At 37.8% G+C, this 15,081-nt stretch overlaps 1 protein-coding gene across 2 annotated transcripts in view; it reads right to left on the bottom strand.

Moving 5' to 3' along the window:
- The window catches only part of ZDHHC17 (zDHHC palmitoyltransferase 17), a 73,641-nt gene that overhangs the window by 31,101 nt on the left and 27,459 nt on the right, over nt 1–15,081 (bottom strand). For both annotated transcript variants that reach the window (XR_005266239.2, XM_038180295.2), the window contains exons 3-7: nt 14,178–14,300; nt 8,972–9,049; nt 7,433–7,577; nt 2,097–2,161; nt 1,179–1,341 (exon numbers count right to left, since the gene is read on the bottom strand). Coding sequence is in view for 1 of the 2 variants with exons in the window: in XM_038180295.2 (XP_038036223.1) it covers nt 1,179–1,341; nt 2,097–2,161; nt 7,433–7,577; nt 8,972–9,049; nt 14,178–14,300 (574 nt within the window). In the remaining variant the exon portion in view is untranslated. The remainder of the gene's footprint in view (nt 1–1,178; nt 1,342–2,096; nt 2,162–7,432; nt 7,578–8,971; nt 9,050–14,177; nt 14,301–15,081) is intronic.

Genomic DNA, 15,081 nt, shown 5'->3' with positions numbered 1-15,081 from the left:
TATATTTTTTAACCAGGTGGCACAGGGAGGAGGTTCTCAACAGTTTGCAAGTGAGACTAGAAGCATAATTCATCCACACAACTGACCTTACAGACTAGGACACGTATTCACATCAGTACGCATCTACTGGATATAGAAGCTATAAAGTTACTAGCAAAATTAGATTGGACCCTTAAAAAGACTGTTCCATGCTGTTTAAGAAAATGGATGAATAGGTTTGTTTGTTTAAAGCATATGTTTATCACTTGTGCCAAGTGAAGTAAGGCCTAGTCATCTTAATTGGCAGGCAAAATGGTGAAAAGTCAGATTATTTTAATTAGATACTCAGTATTTTATACATGTAGATGTACAACAGTATTTTCCAATCTATCCATCCCACCTATAACATTAGGTGAAAAATACAAATATTTGAAGAGAAATGGAGTAGCGGAAAATTCCTTTTTCTAAAATTACATTCTTCTGACAGCACAGAAGAAACAACTTAGGCGATGAAGTACATCTCATTTGCTACACAGAACAGTCTGGAGTCAATGGACAAGAACACTGCAGAGCAAAGCTTCAGTAGGCTCACCCTCCACCACTGAAGAAGCTCTTAAGGACGCCAGGTCTACGGCATAAATTTTAACAGCTCCATGGCTGGTCTAACACACGCTAGGAACGGGCCCTGTAAGTGCTGAATCTAGCTTCATTAAGAGGTTCTGGCAGAGTAACCAGGCAACTTAAAAGTTCTGATGTGAAGAAGAGCCCATTTGCTTATTTTACTCTTTGTGATATTTTTCAGTCTCAAACTTCCTTGCTGCCACTGGGAGATGGACTGTCACATCTCACTCCAACAAAAAGACAAGTACCCCAAAATTTCACTAGAAGACATTCAGATTATTTTTTTTAATCCAAATACACAGTGTTTCCTTCATGCAATCTAAATGTGCACCCCAGCTCCAATGTATTTACACATAACCACTGTTAAACTATTTACATGGGTACTTTTGAATGTTCAGATTTAATGGTTATGCATCACTGTTAGCAAATACTGACTCCCAGGTTAAAAACCAGTGGCATGACTTTTGCTCCATCTTCGTGATCTCCCCCATACCCACAGGAATCATCTACTCTTCAGATTTATCATAGCCTCTGCTATTTCTGCCATAAACCACTTACAGTAAAAACAGACTGTTTACCTTTATATTCTGAGCATCAACATTAGCTCCAGCTTCTAACAGAAGACTAATAACTGTAGTATTTCCCGCTAGCACAGCCCAGTGCAATGCTGTGTTTTTGTGATATTTGTCTCCAAGATTAACAGAAACATTAAACGTAAGTAGTAATCGCGTTGGATCCACACTAGAAAGGAAAAGTCTTGTTAGATCTACAGAAGAACTCAAATACATTCCAACTTCTTGTTAACAAGTTCAGCTTCTATGAGGAATGTTTATTGAGTACAATATGTAATAGAAAAGGTTTTTAGCTGGTGATTCTGAATGGCTCAAATTTTATCCCACCAAAGAGAAACCACATTCCTGCTGAATTTAAAAGGAGCTTGTTCTGGGATGCCATGAAACACATTTGGTATGCAATTCTGTTTTAATTTCTTTCAAAAACTAACAGTACTAAGAGAGATTTGTAAAAGCAAGCACAGGATTATTAATTTGACAGAAAACCAAAGTTCTAAATATGTCAAGACTTCTACTTCGCATTCCAAAAGATGAAAATAGAATAGGATGATGATGTTGTTAATAGTAGGTATTTGCAGAAGCTCGCTTACGCTCCTCTCTCAGCAAGCAAAGGAGACAGGCCTCTCCAAGCAGGAAACTAACTGAGACTAAATTGATCTTTGGAGAACTGTCTTTTTACACCAACTTTCTCCAGTAATCTCCACAGAAGATTTAGTTAGTAATCTAAAATTCATATTAGTGAGTACATCTGAATTCTATCTTCACTCTGGTATAAGTTATAAATGAAGAAAGATAAAGTGGAAATTGCAAAAAGTACATTGGCTAGTTAAACCAAAGCACTCGCCAAAAAACAAAACCAGTCACCATTATAAGCTACTTAGTTAATGCCAAGACAAAGTCAAAATTGAAGTGAGTTTATATTACCTATGTGTTCTGTAAGCTGCCCACATTAGAGGTGTCATTCCATTTTGATCCATCATATCCACATCCTAAAAAAAAAAAAGAAAAATATTGGTAAAATAAACAAGCATGCTCAAGCTCCAAGAGATACAAGGTTTGCAAATAAGAAGCAGTATTTTCTGACTAACCAAATGAGTTGGTGCAAACCTGGCAAGCTTTTAGCACATAATAAAATTGTATTTAAAAACGAAAACAGACATTAGCACCACCATTGCAAAACCATAACCATTCCAGTGTATCTTGAAAACTAAGGAACAACCATGATATTTAAGGCTAGTCACGTCAATCATACTATTCACTTTCAACATAAACACATAAATAGATGGTGTAATACTGCACTCCAACGCAAGATAAACCTAAAGTAACGCATCAATATTTAATGAACTACTTGATAAATTTGCATTAAAAGCATGACTTAGCACCCTACATGGCTGAATACTAGCTGCAGCTATTTTTCCACTCACAGAGAAATTTTCCTTAGTTCACTCAGGTCCAGGGGTATTTACATATTTGGATATCGACTTAATGGATGCCACAAAATTTTTATGCCAAAATAAAAGCTATTAATGAAAACAGTCAACTAATCTGTAATCAAGTGGTGACTAAACTGATGACTAAAAATTAAAAACAAAATAAAAACCATACCATTTCATTATTTTGCTTAACTGAACCTCTGTTCAGTTAGCCACAGAATAACAAAACAGCACCATCCAGGACATCTGAGTTCAGACAACTCTTTAAGACCAGAAAGGAAAGTATCGATTACCTGCAGGGTTTTGTTCTGCCTTGCAAACATGGAAGTTGGGAATTCCTAAAAATGTTTAGAGCCAGATTAGACTCTCAAGCACATTTGGGCAAGTTCCTCAGCCTGCCAACATTATATTGCTCTAAACTAACTTAATTCAAGACCTGAACAACTGTACTTAGAGGCAGTAGAGCTATATCAATATGTACTATGCTACTCCCCTCAGCCCACGTCTTGGTTTTGGCTGGGATAGTTAATTTTCTTTCTAGTAGCTGATATGGTGCTGTGTTTTGGATTTAGGATGAGAATAATGCTGATAACACACCGATGTTCTCGCTGTTGCAGAGCAGAGCTTTCACAGAGCCAAGGACTTTTCAGCTTCTCATGCTGCCCTGCCAGCGAGGGGCTGGGGGTGCACCAGGAGCCAGGAGGGGACACAGCCAGGACAGCTGGCCCAACTGGCCAAAGGGATGTCGCTACTCCAAGACAGGCTAGGCATTGGTGATGATGAGTGGTGAGCGACTGCACTATGCATCACTCGCTTTGTACGTTCTCTTATTACTATTATCATCATCATCATTATTATTAATCTTCCATTTCTGTCCTATTAAATTGTCTTTATCCCAACCCACAAGCTTTTACTTTTTTTTCCCCTCCCAATTCTTCCCCCCAACCCATGGGGGGCAGGTGGGAGAGGAAGGCAGTGAATGGCTGTGTGGTGCTCATCAGCCTCCAGGTTAAACCATGACACCTTACTAGGAAAATTAGGTTGAAAGTGTTTCAGTATCATTTGCTAGAGACACCCTTGAGAGAAATCCAAAACGTAGATGATGATGCCTTCTACCTGCCCTCCATTCCTTCCAAACCTTCTTCTCTGCTCCAGTGTCTGCCAAACACCCAGCACCCTGGGACCCCCATGTAAGAAAAATATATCGGAAATAAAGTGATTGATGAAGGAGGAAAGAGAACCATAACTTTATTGCACAGTGTACTCAGAAACAAGTTACACGCACTGACGCCAGCATCCAAACCTGCTGGCTCTATGTACGTGTAGCCTTTTGAGCCTCCTAGGGCCGCACAATTGTTGGCACTGCCTTCAGCCGCCTGTTGCCGAGACTGGGAAGGAAATGAGAACCACAGCCTAACCTCAAGTTCGTTCATCCTTGAGAAGCACGCCTTTGATTCACAGGTCACACTGCGTGAACAACTCATTTTGAAAAATGCATGAATTACTGAGACGTGAACAATCACTCTTTCATCTTTAGATTACATACAGAAATGCAAAGCTTTGTGGCCAACAACAGATGCTTGATTGCTTGGAAGGAGGTAGAAAAAAAAGGATTCCTTTAGTGATTCCACCTGACAAATCAAAACTCCACTTCACATACTACGTGACAGTTAAAAGAGGGGGAAAAAAGAAAAGATGAGCTCCAGATTACTCCTTGCACAGATTATCTAAGCAGGCTGTACCTATTACTCATAATAAGCCACTAAGCTCCAGCATGGATGGAGGCAGATCCCTCTTCAAAGGAACTGTACCAAGAGACAAGGAAACTAAGATTCACTTGCATACGGTTTTATAGTCATACTAAATATGATGTACTTGTGGATAGAAGAGACGTGTCTAACAAAGATCCCGTCAAAAATTCTTTGTTATTCTGCCAGATCATTACCACATCCACATAATAAAAGGGCACATTTCTGAAAGAAACTTATGTTGCTCTTCTGTACCAGAGGGCTGAGACAAAAAAGTAAACCTTCAACAGCCTATACACCTCAGGAGACTGTTCTTTGTTCTGGTGTGTACCAACAGACATCTCAGCATTAACTTCTTGTTTAACTCTTGCTGACAGGTCAGCCTGGTACTGCTCACAGACAGGCATCTATGCTGTTAGAACAGGAACGTGAGCAATACGAGAACCAGATTTCACTGAGTACAGTGATGTAACGATCCAAAATTGTGCAGACTGATGCCTTGTGTATGTATTTCAAGTGTGAGAACAACACAGATCATAATTGGTAAATTATTAAAATTGTTTCCTATATAGGACAACTCTGGCTCTGAATGAGAACAACTTTGCACACATAAAGATGAGCCAGATTTTAATCCTACAACATTAATTAAAAAAAAGCTTCTGGAGAGGCAAAAGTATAGGGGAGGAAACAGCCTCCTGCATGGAAAGAAGCTGTGGCAACTATTCTGCTGCTTGAAGCCACTTTTCAGAAGCAATCTAGCTGATGAGTTTGAATTCTGAATAGCAGCCAGAGATCACAGCAGCATTCAGGCTTACCAGGGCATGGGACAGTAGAGCTCAGACCAGCCCTGTGTTACAATACAGCCTTCTCAAAAGCACAAAAAGCATCAAAGGATGCTTTCCAGTTAGAAATGCGCTGAATTGCACAGAAAGGGACCAGGAATTTGATCATCTTCAGAAACATCGCTGGTTATTTCACAGATCACAGACCTTTGTATAAAGATTCATTATGTGCTTGTGGAGAATAGGGTTCTGAGCAAGGAAAAGATCCCTCTTACATGGACTGTCAGCCAGGGAAAAGGAAACTTGGGCTCTCAAAGAAACAGCATATTTAAAAGCAAACAGTAAAGAAAATTTATCAGGAAGGTAGATGTAAGAATGAAAACATTTCCTAATTTGGGGAAGACTTGCTAGTTATTCACCGAAATAAGAGATTTGACAGGGTCCTAGCGGAACAAACCGAGTGCAGCCTGACAGGCAATTTACCAAGCAAGGTGAGGCACACAACAGAAGCTACCTTGTTCTCCTGAACAACAAAAGCTCTGTTCCGAATAATCTAGTCCATCAAACAGAGTCTGTTTTGACAGTCATGAAGAAGAAACATGACTGGCCTTACAATCCTGCAACTAATGTGCTGTAGGCTAGACCTAGGCGGTAAATGCCTGGTTTAGTAACTTCCCTGGCCTTGTGGATCCCTTCCAACATGGGATAATCTATGATTCCATGCAACCCAAGAGTTTCCCTCTGAACATCAGAAAGAACTTATTTATATGTGAGTGACCTTCAAAAGCCACCTGGGCATGGCCCTGGGCAGCCTGCTCTGGGTGGCCCTGCTTGGGCAGGGCTTGGGCCTGGTGGGCCCCAGAGGGCCCGGCCAGCCTCAGCCCTTCTGAGATTCTGTTAAACTTACTTATTTAGTACCCAGGTGCTACAACTGGGTTGAGAACAAAGGCAAGCCTCATCTCTGGATATAAGAGAACCTGATCTCCGTAAAGGCAAAAGACAAAACAAACAAACAAACAAACAAACAAAGAACTTGCAAGTAGTAGCGGAGTAAGCCCATGTAGGCAAAAGCAGTTAAAGTTTCCAAACCCAAATCATGGTATTATGAAGGAGGTAAAGATCACTGGGACCAAAAAGCAGAATTAACGACCTCGTATGCACTTACTGAAGGAGAATAAAAAGTAGAATCATTTATCTCCTACAGCTTCTACAGAAACTAAGTAGTTTCTGTAGTTAGATGTAGCACAACTAGAAAACTGTGAGTTTAGGGATTGTTATTGCAATGTTGTTGATATTACTATATTTTAAATACACAAATCAATAATTTTAAATTTGAGCTTTTTGAAGTGCTTCTGAAACTTCTGAAAATAGCTATTAATTCAAACTTATGGCATGGAAAGGATACTGAAATCATACTTGTTAACACTTAGGAGTTTTAATAAGAATCCGCATTAAAAGGAATTGATAAAGATCTGTTACCAAGATAATAGGTTGGAATTTTAAATAAATCTTAAAGCAAATTCTTTTATGTCTATGTATGTACAGATGCACACACATGCAGCTTCTCTTGGACTGAAGCATTATATGCTCAGATAAATAAATAGGCCAAGTCTGTATATAAAAATCAGGGCAAGCTGAATGTTCACAGGGAGGTTTCATAATCACGATAGAACATTTTAAAGGCTATTTATACCTTGTTGATGCTGTGCTTCACATGAGTTGGCACATATAGAACATCTGCAAGATTTTTCTGATATAAGTGCACGGGGTTTTCATTTTATATAGTTTATGAACAAAATACAAAACTTGTTCCTGATAAAAGAGCATTCCCCTCCAATTTCTATTTTACAACAGCAATAAGTAAAAGTTACAGACTGAGGTATCCACAAAAAGAGAAATGACCTATGACAACTCTGTCATTGGATTCTTTACCCATGCTTGATTCAATGTTTCTATTTCCAAAATATTTTATATTTCCAACATATTTGCTATCTTCATCACTGTTAATATTTAAAGATTAACTTCAGTAGAAATAAAGAATGGTAAAAGACTGTCTGCTAGAATTGGCATATATTATACCAAGATATGAATTAAAGCCAAAGTTCTCCAACCTCTGTTCCAGGAAATTAAGTTAACAGATGGTATATGCATCAATTAAAACACAGTAGTCTACAGTAAAATACATTGAATTAGTGAGGTTTAGTCAGGCAAATATTTTGCACTTCCTGAATGATTTAATTTTCAACTCTTTTCTTATTCTGAGTAGAATCTATTTAAATATATTATTTAAAGTTTACCTGTCCCTTTGCTATCAGGTAAGCAACAATTGAAGTATGTCCAAACTGGGCTGCCAAATGAATACAGCTACATCCTTCTCCATCAATTAGCGATGGATCTGCACCATATTTCATCAGCTGTACAACCATGGATAAGTGACCCTGTCTAAATGCAAAAGAACACAGAAAACAAACAACTGAATAACTATATGCAAAAAAATACCAACTATTAAAATGTTAATATTTTAATAAAACAAATATGTTTAGAATTTAATTATACTACTGGAGCTTCTGAACTCTGACATATTTTGAAAACGGTGATTATCATGACTTGATTCTGCAACCAAGTATGCACACTCATTCAACACGAGCAAATTCTATGCAGCCAATGCATGCATCACACACAATTGGCTTTGGTGAGTTGTGAATTAAAATACCAGTCAACTAAACACCCAAGTTCAGTTTGGAAGTCTCTGCTGTGCCTGCTTCAAATTCATGCATGAAACCTGCAGTCTGAGAGATGTCCAAACTGGCTATATAATCCTGTATTTTGTAGTGCACATAGTTTAACTTTCTACTATTAATAACAGCACTAAAATAAAAATAGGAAGAAAAAGGAAAATGTAAGTCCTACTTTTCCTCCATACTACACTTAAAGCTCAGATTATCTATTTGGTGCAAAAAACATAGGCACATCCTTCCAGTTGATAAGGAGTACAACTATAACCACAGTGTTTCTGGCATGAGCTAAAAAAAAAAATTTGAATCTGTCAGAAACATTTCTGGAAAACACAAAACAACAGATTACAGCTATGAACACCAGAAAATTTAATCAAATATTTGTGCTGATAACATACACAAAATAGAATGCAATCTGTAACAAGAAATATACAACTAAGATCTTTAAAGGAGTGTTACAAGCAAGTTGTCATCTTTAGTAAAGAAGTTATCTTGATACATTGTATGTTCTACAAGATAATTTTCTAAGCAACCTTTTGCAGTCTGCAGTTAAAAATGTCAATATGAACAGTGCTGCTTTCTTGTCCATTTCTAGGCAGTTGTCTGAAGAAGCAGACACCAGAAGGCTGTCTTCAATTTTCCCAGCCAGTCATCATTCTCAGACGACTTTCAACATTATAAACCTGATTTTAAGTGCATCTTAAAATACCCACACACATAATAGAAAGCTGCAAGGTCAATGTCACACAAAATCATCCCAAGCCCCAGCTGCACAAGCATTGCTGACCTTCAGAAGACTGACAAAACAAAGATATACAAAGTAAGAATAAACCAAGGTGACTACAGACTCTAATTTTATTTTACTCTTTATCCTATCATAGAAGTCTTTCTCTGCATCAGACAAAAACTGAACTAATGCAGAAAGCTCTTGTAGCTCAAAGCTCAAACATACAACATTCATGGTGTGTGCAGTTATCAACAACTGAGTTCTTTCCTGTGCAAGTATTTCCATAAAATACAGCAATCACATAAAGCAATCAGTAGCAGATACCAAGTTAAGAAAAACACCTAGGAAAAAAAATATAGAAGACTTTTCCTCACCTTGTTGCCCAGTGAAGTGGGGTAGAATTTAGATCTCCTCCAAGCTGATCAACAATAGCACCTTTTGATATATAGTATCTAGTACAACAAAAACAGTGAGAATTATTGCTCATTGTGGTTACACAGAAAGGACGCAAAAAACCAGGCAATTACAGGTCAGAATTTTTGCTTTCATATAAACTTCCTTCTTAGAGGTCAATATTTTTTGCCTTTTTGATACGGCTAAGGAGAATAGGAACACCCCTTCCTGTGCTTTAAGCACACTGCTGCTTCCTAGGTTGGTTCCAACATAAAACAGCCTAGTTGTTCAACATACACAGACCATGCTACCATGTAAGTATTTGATAAAATGGATTCTTCTAAAATTTGTAGGGGTGCTTGTTAGGTTAAAATGAATTCTGAATTTGTGGTAAAGGAAAATGCTGCTAGAAAACTAGCATATTTAGAGAAGTTTGGCAAAGATGACAAAACTACATATAATTCATCTCAGAGCATGTATCATCACTGCAACTCCCCGCTGAAATCACTGTTCCAAGAGCTCCTGCTTAAGTTACAATTTTAGCCAAGTAGTAAGATTTTACATGTTTCTCTGTTGTAGTACAGTATTAAATACAGGACAAAAACATTTGAGTACTTCAAAAATATTTCTAAATGATGGGCTAGAGATTATCCTTTCCTCAAGAACATTTTTAAACAGATGGGAACAAAATATAAATTGTTGTAGTTAAATGTGGATTGCTTATTCAATCATTTGTACTGTTTTGGCTAACTGCTTTCTTTGCTGTTTTATTTGGTGCATGAAGCTGGCAGTATTATTTTTGCTTTGTGAAAGCAAAAATTAATGTTTTTAAAACCCGGTCTTCCCACAAGGCACAGAAATTTGGTTCTTCATTCACTACTGTAAATGCCAATGGCAAAGAGTTACAGCTAAAAGATCTTTCAAAAGTACTACCTAGGTACAGATTTCTAAGTGCTTGAAAATTTTGAGTACCTGTGCCTGCAGACTTTTTGCTTTCATAACACCTTTAAATATTACATGGATCCTCCTTTTCCTGCCCACACAAACCGGCCTTCAAATCCTCAGCATTGAGCTTCCGGCACCTCGATTTCCTCTAAGTGTTTCAAGACAGATGGCAAGAAGGACAACAAACAGAACAATCTGAAAAGCGTTGCTCTAAGTAACTACCTTCTTCTCAAGTGCTTATCTGTTCATAGAGTGAAACTTCAAAAAGAGACCACAAGTTACCTACAGAAGCAATACCTGAAGAACGCATTTGCTAACAATGTACAGGCTAAAAAACCTAACACCCTAATCAATACAGGACAGTCCACTCTACTGCTCTCTGACACCCAAGAACAGCAATGCAGTGTATCTCTCTGCTGAAGTTAAGCGTTTGGACTTTTCAAAGACAACAAGGAAGATTTTCTGAATGTCTTGGTCCTGTGTAAGTGAAAAGGCAAAGCCTGTATAAGCTAAAGGGACAGCATTTCATTGTTGTGAAGCAAAGTCTCAGCTACCAAAGAACAAATTTCAAAAGATACCGAGAAGCAGATTCAGTCCATTTTAGGAAGGAGTTCCCAAGGAAATCTTGTCTAGATAAAAAGACAACACAGACATTCACAGCCAAAGCTTGGATCCATCTCACTGATGTGACAGCCACTCATGGGGAGGTGAACATTAAACAGATTGCCTTCATTCAAACACTGGTCCCTGCAGAAACGCAGAATATGTTCAGATTTTACCGAGCAGAAGCATTACTTACTGGCTAGTACATTTTATTTAGAACGACGAACTTGCAGTTTGACAACTGGGAAAATACAAGGCGACTATCTCCTGCCAGATGGTACACTGAAATAACTCTTTATGTTTCCTTAAGGGTGTTCTAGACTAATTTGAGATTTATCACTGTATTACAGTACACATGGATGGGGAGATTTTTCTGCAAAAGTAGTCTGAGAACTTGATTTCCTGGTCTAGATAAACATCTAAATAGGACAATTTTGTGCTTCATAAGAATGTTACTGAAAGGAGGAACTGAATGATTTGACTCTCACTTAGTCATCCATGCTAGAAGATAACAGGTGTGCAAGTCCTATTTAAGCAATCTACTTACATTCAAAGCAAGAAGATCTGTTAAGAGGTCGGCTTAGGAAGAAAATACTTCCATTGATCTCCGCATTACAGTCACTAAGTCTTCGTCATGCATTTGTAAACTGCCCATGTTTGGATTCAGGGGCTGTGAAATTAAAGTGCCTGCAGTCACCATTGCTAGAAAAAGTAGAAGGGAAATCCTCGTCTGGAGAAACAGGGACAGTGCGATGCAGTCACTAGGTAACTGTAGAGGTACAATGCTAATTTTTGCCTTTTCACAAAATCGAGTCAAAGACAGAGCAACAGATCAGTGTCATGATGAAAACAGAATGACATTATGGTTGTCCGACACTTGGGTGACACTTATCCTTGATCCTGTAGAAATAAGAACAGGTTCTGTAGCTTTCATAACGAAGCATCTTCACTGGTATCTAGGCTGAATCTGAAGTTTCACAGCATGGATGACAAACTTCTGAGAACAAGAGGAGTCTAGTTCTAAGTTTGCTCTTTCCACAGACGAGCTGCTAAGCTCCTTCATCAGGATGACAACACAATATAGTCAATATCCAGTAAGACAGGCACTAAGATCTTGCATCATGAGACCATACCTAGACTCTTTCTCTGTGATACCAAGCTCAATAGCCAACATATGTAATGGAATCATCCACTGCACATAATGGACAGAAATGGTGGAGACCTGGGGAGAGATGTCAGCACTCAACTGTAGGCGGAGAGATCTCCCTGTCATATAATAAAGAACTAAATACAGGTTTAGCTTCGAGCTCAGACTTCCATCTATCTAAACCCAGTATTTAGATTTTGAACTGCCTCTATGTCCGACAATCGCTAAAACAGGAAATTATTAGCAACACGCTCGGAGGGAAAATATCTTGCAAAATACAACACAAAAAGCACGCGCTGAAGTACCACTCGAAAAAAAAAAAAAAAAGATTCAAAAGAACTAATTAGGAATTTACAATTTGTCTGATTTTACTCTATGGATGAAGAAAGGTCCTCAAGCGTTTGGAGATTTTTTTTTTTTTTAATGAAAAACTGAATATTATATGAAATGCTACTGAACTAAAGCATTAGGTTGCAATCAAGTATAATGCAGGCAGTAGATTCATAACAAAGCTAATATGGAAACTATATGTAAGTTAATAGGGAAACATTATCCACAATATAGGCCTATTTTCTTCATATGCCTGATAGACCTTACAAAGATACATCAAATAAGACAGAAGACATTTATATTACAGATATTGCAACAGCTCAAATAAGATTAATAGTTTATTGCACATAATTAATTTTGCATTCAAGTTGGATTTAAAAAGTGAGCTCAGAAAAAAAAACAATTGCATTTATAAGTTGCATTTGTATTAAAGAAAAATAGCTATCTGAGAAATTGTACACATTGCAGTTATTTCAAACCAAGTTCTAAGCTGCTAGCCATGAAAGACCCAAGAGAAACCAGGAGGAAAATGGAATGAAAAGGAAGAAAACAATAGAATCTAAAACAATCTCACCAAGAAGGTTATTTGGCTAACCAGTGTTCTGCATCACTTTTGCAAGAGGCTGTCTTTCTGTGCGCCAGAAGGCACGCTGGTTACCCATCCTTAGTGAAAGGAAGATACCAAACGCAGAATTACAGTTTCCATGATACGTTCCTACCCACAATACAATAAAGGCATAAAACCTCCTACACTAGCTATTGTTTCCTTCATTCAAGCATCTACAGCAGGTGGCCCAGGACCATGCCCAGGAGGCTTTTTAAGATCTCTTAGAAGGGAGACTGCACAACCTTGCTGGGCAGCCTGTGCCAGTGCTCAGCCACTCGCACATGGGTAAATAAATAAATGAGATATGATGTTCAGATGGAATTTCATGTGTTCTAATTTGTGCCCACTTCCTATTGTCCTGCCAGACAAGGAAGAACTCTGGCTTTGTCTTCTTTATTCCTTTTCCATCTGGTATTTGTAGACATTACTAAAATCCTTTCCCCTGAGACTTCTCTTCGCCAGACTGAACAGCCCCAGCTCTTGGAGCCTCTCCTCAGACATCAGATGCTCCAGTCCCTTAATCATCTTTGTGACCCTGCACTGAACTCACCCCAGGTATATCCATATGTTTATTGTACTGGATAACATTAGCCTTTTTTGCAGCAAGGGTGCATTGTTGGTTCACAGTCAGTTTGCTGTGCACTGGGACCCTAAGGTCTTTCTCAGCAGAGCTAAATTTCCCTCTGTTTATCTACCTTTAACCTTCTTTTAAAAGAACTGCATCAGAACAAAGTCCTTTAAAAACAAGAAGATAAATATGAACCTCAGATCTGCAGGCAACTTCAAGAAACTCAAGATCTGTTCTGATGAAGGCACTGGTGATGGACATATATGGGGAGACCATGCTTAAAATGAAAATGTTCTGCATTTGGTTTTGTGTGGATTTACATTCATTCATAAGAAATATTTTGAAAAGTGGACTGATTGAAGATATGCAGTTTATACCAAATATCCTAGAATCTTGCTGATTCAGTAATATGTTGCGTATTTAGATATAACTGTATGTACTTAATTCATCATCTTGCTACTGGTAGAGAAAACAAACGTGCTGTATACAGTTCTGACTTATAAAACAGCAAGCACTAAGAATTAGCAATTCCTAGTAAAATGCAGAAATGTTATTAAACTCAGAACTTCTTGAAATGCTGAATGAAGAAGGATTCCCCTTCCATCATATTAATCTCATTTATTTAAAATACATGCTATTATCTTGCATGAAATTTCACTCCCTAAAAAAAAAATGTTGGCACTTCAGCAAGTCCACCATAGTATCAAGGAATTACACATGCAGCTGAACAGCTATTCCACAGGTTCATCTCATCTGAGAAAAGCTTAAGCTCAAATACTAGACATGTAACAGGTTTTATCTTTGTTAACTGTGTCATCAAAATGGTGTCTGTAAAACATGCAGATTAGGTCTTCTGACTACTATCCCCTCCCTCAGATTTCAAGAACAAAAATTAACTTTTTAAGATAATTAGGACTAACACATTTAAAACAACAATATTTTCAAGGATGCAATTAGTTTATATATCACTTTAAGCGTAATACATACTTCACCAGATCTATCCTGTTGTTGATTGCAGCCCAGTGGAGAAGCGTTACGTTTTCTTTGTCTGGTTGCCGTACATCATAACCTGCTTCCACCAACTCTCTACATCGTTCATATATTCCATACCTTGAAGAAGAAAATCAGATTTTCAAAGCTGTTACCTTGCATAAAAATGGATTAGGCAAACATTGTAATGATGATGATGCACAACCTTCAACAGAAGAGAAACAAAGCAGAGACTTTCCGGCACTACATGAATACAGATCTCTTACAACAGTAAGTTTAACTGGCAGAAGTCATATTAACCAGTTCAAGATTTTACAGAAGAATTGTCTCCACAGCAAACTAGACAGCAGAACAAGGTGAAATACAGCTCAGTAGGATGCCTAGTATAAAACAGGATTCTCCCCTTCCCAGGGACTCAGCTGTATTTGTTTCTCCCATGTCTGTTTTCCTTCCTTTCCCATCTCTTGAAGGCCAAAGTAACAGGGCCAACTGGTTTGAAAGTATCTTCCAAAAATCATCAGAATGGATAACAAGATCATCAGATCAGTTACAAACATTAACAGATCCCTGACACTTTGCATTTTCCTTCTCAGATAACAAACAGCAATTTGCCTAATGTTAGTACTGTTTTATCATATCCCTTCAAAATTCTCTTTTAATATGAAATTAATGCTTTAATTAAAGACAACTATTAACTGTGAGCTAACTTCATTTAAAAAATTGCCTATATTGTGAAAGCTGAAACAATTCAGGAATCATAAACATGACATATGCATCTAATGTAGGACTGACTCCAATATTAAATACCATTTGTCCTGATGCTTACACTGTTTCACTCCTATTTTTAGTGGTAATAAAAGCAATGTAGAAATGCTTGTTAAGATTACATTTGAAAGTATAT

The sequence above is a fragment of the Anas platyrhynchos genome, chromosome 1 (genome assembly GCF_047663525.1).
Source record: "Anas platyrhynchos isolate ZD024472 breed Pekin duck chromosome 1, IASCAAS_PekinDuck_T2T, whole genome shotgun sequence".
NCBI classification, from domain to species: Eukaryota; Metazoa; Chordata; class Aves; order Anseriformes; family Anatidae; genus Anas; species Anas platyrhynchos.
Note: the sequence above shows the minus strand (reverse complement) of the source record. Positions and strands in the feature narration are given on the sequence as shown.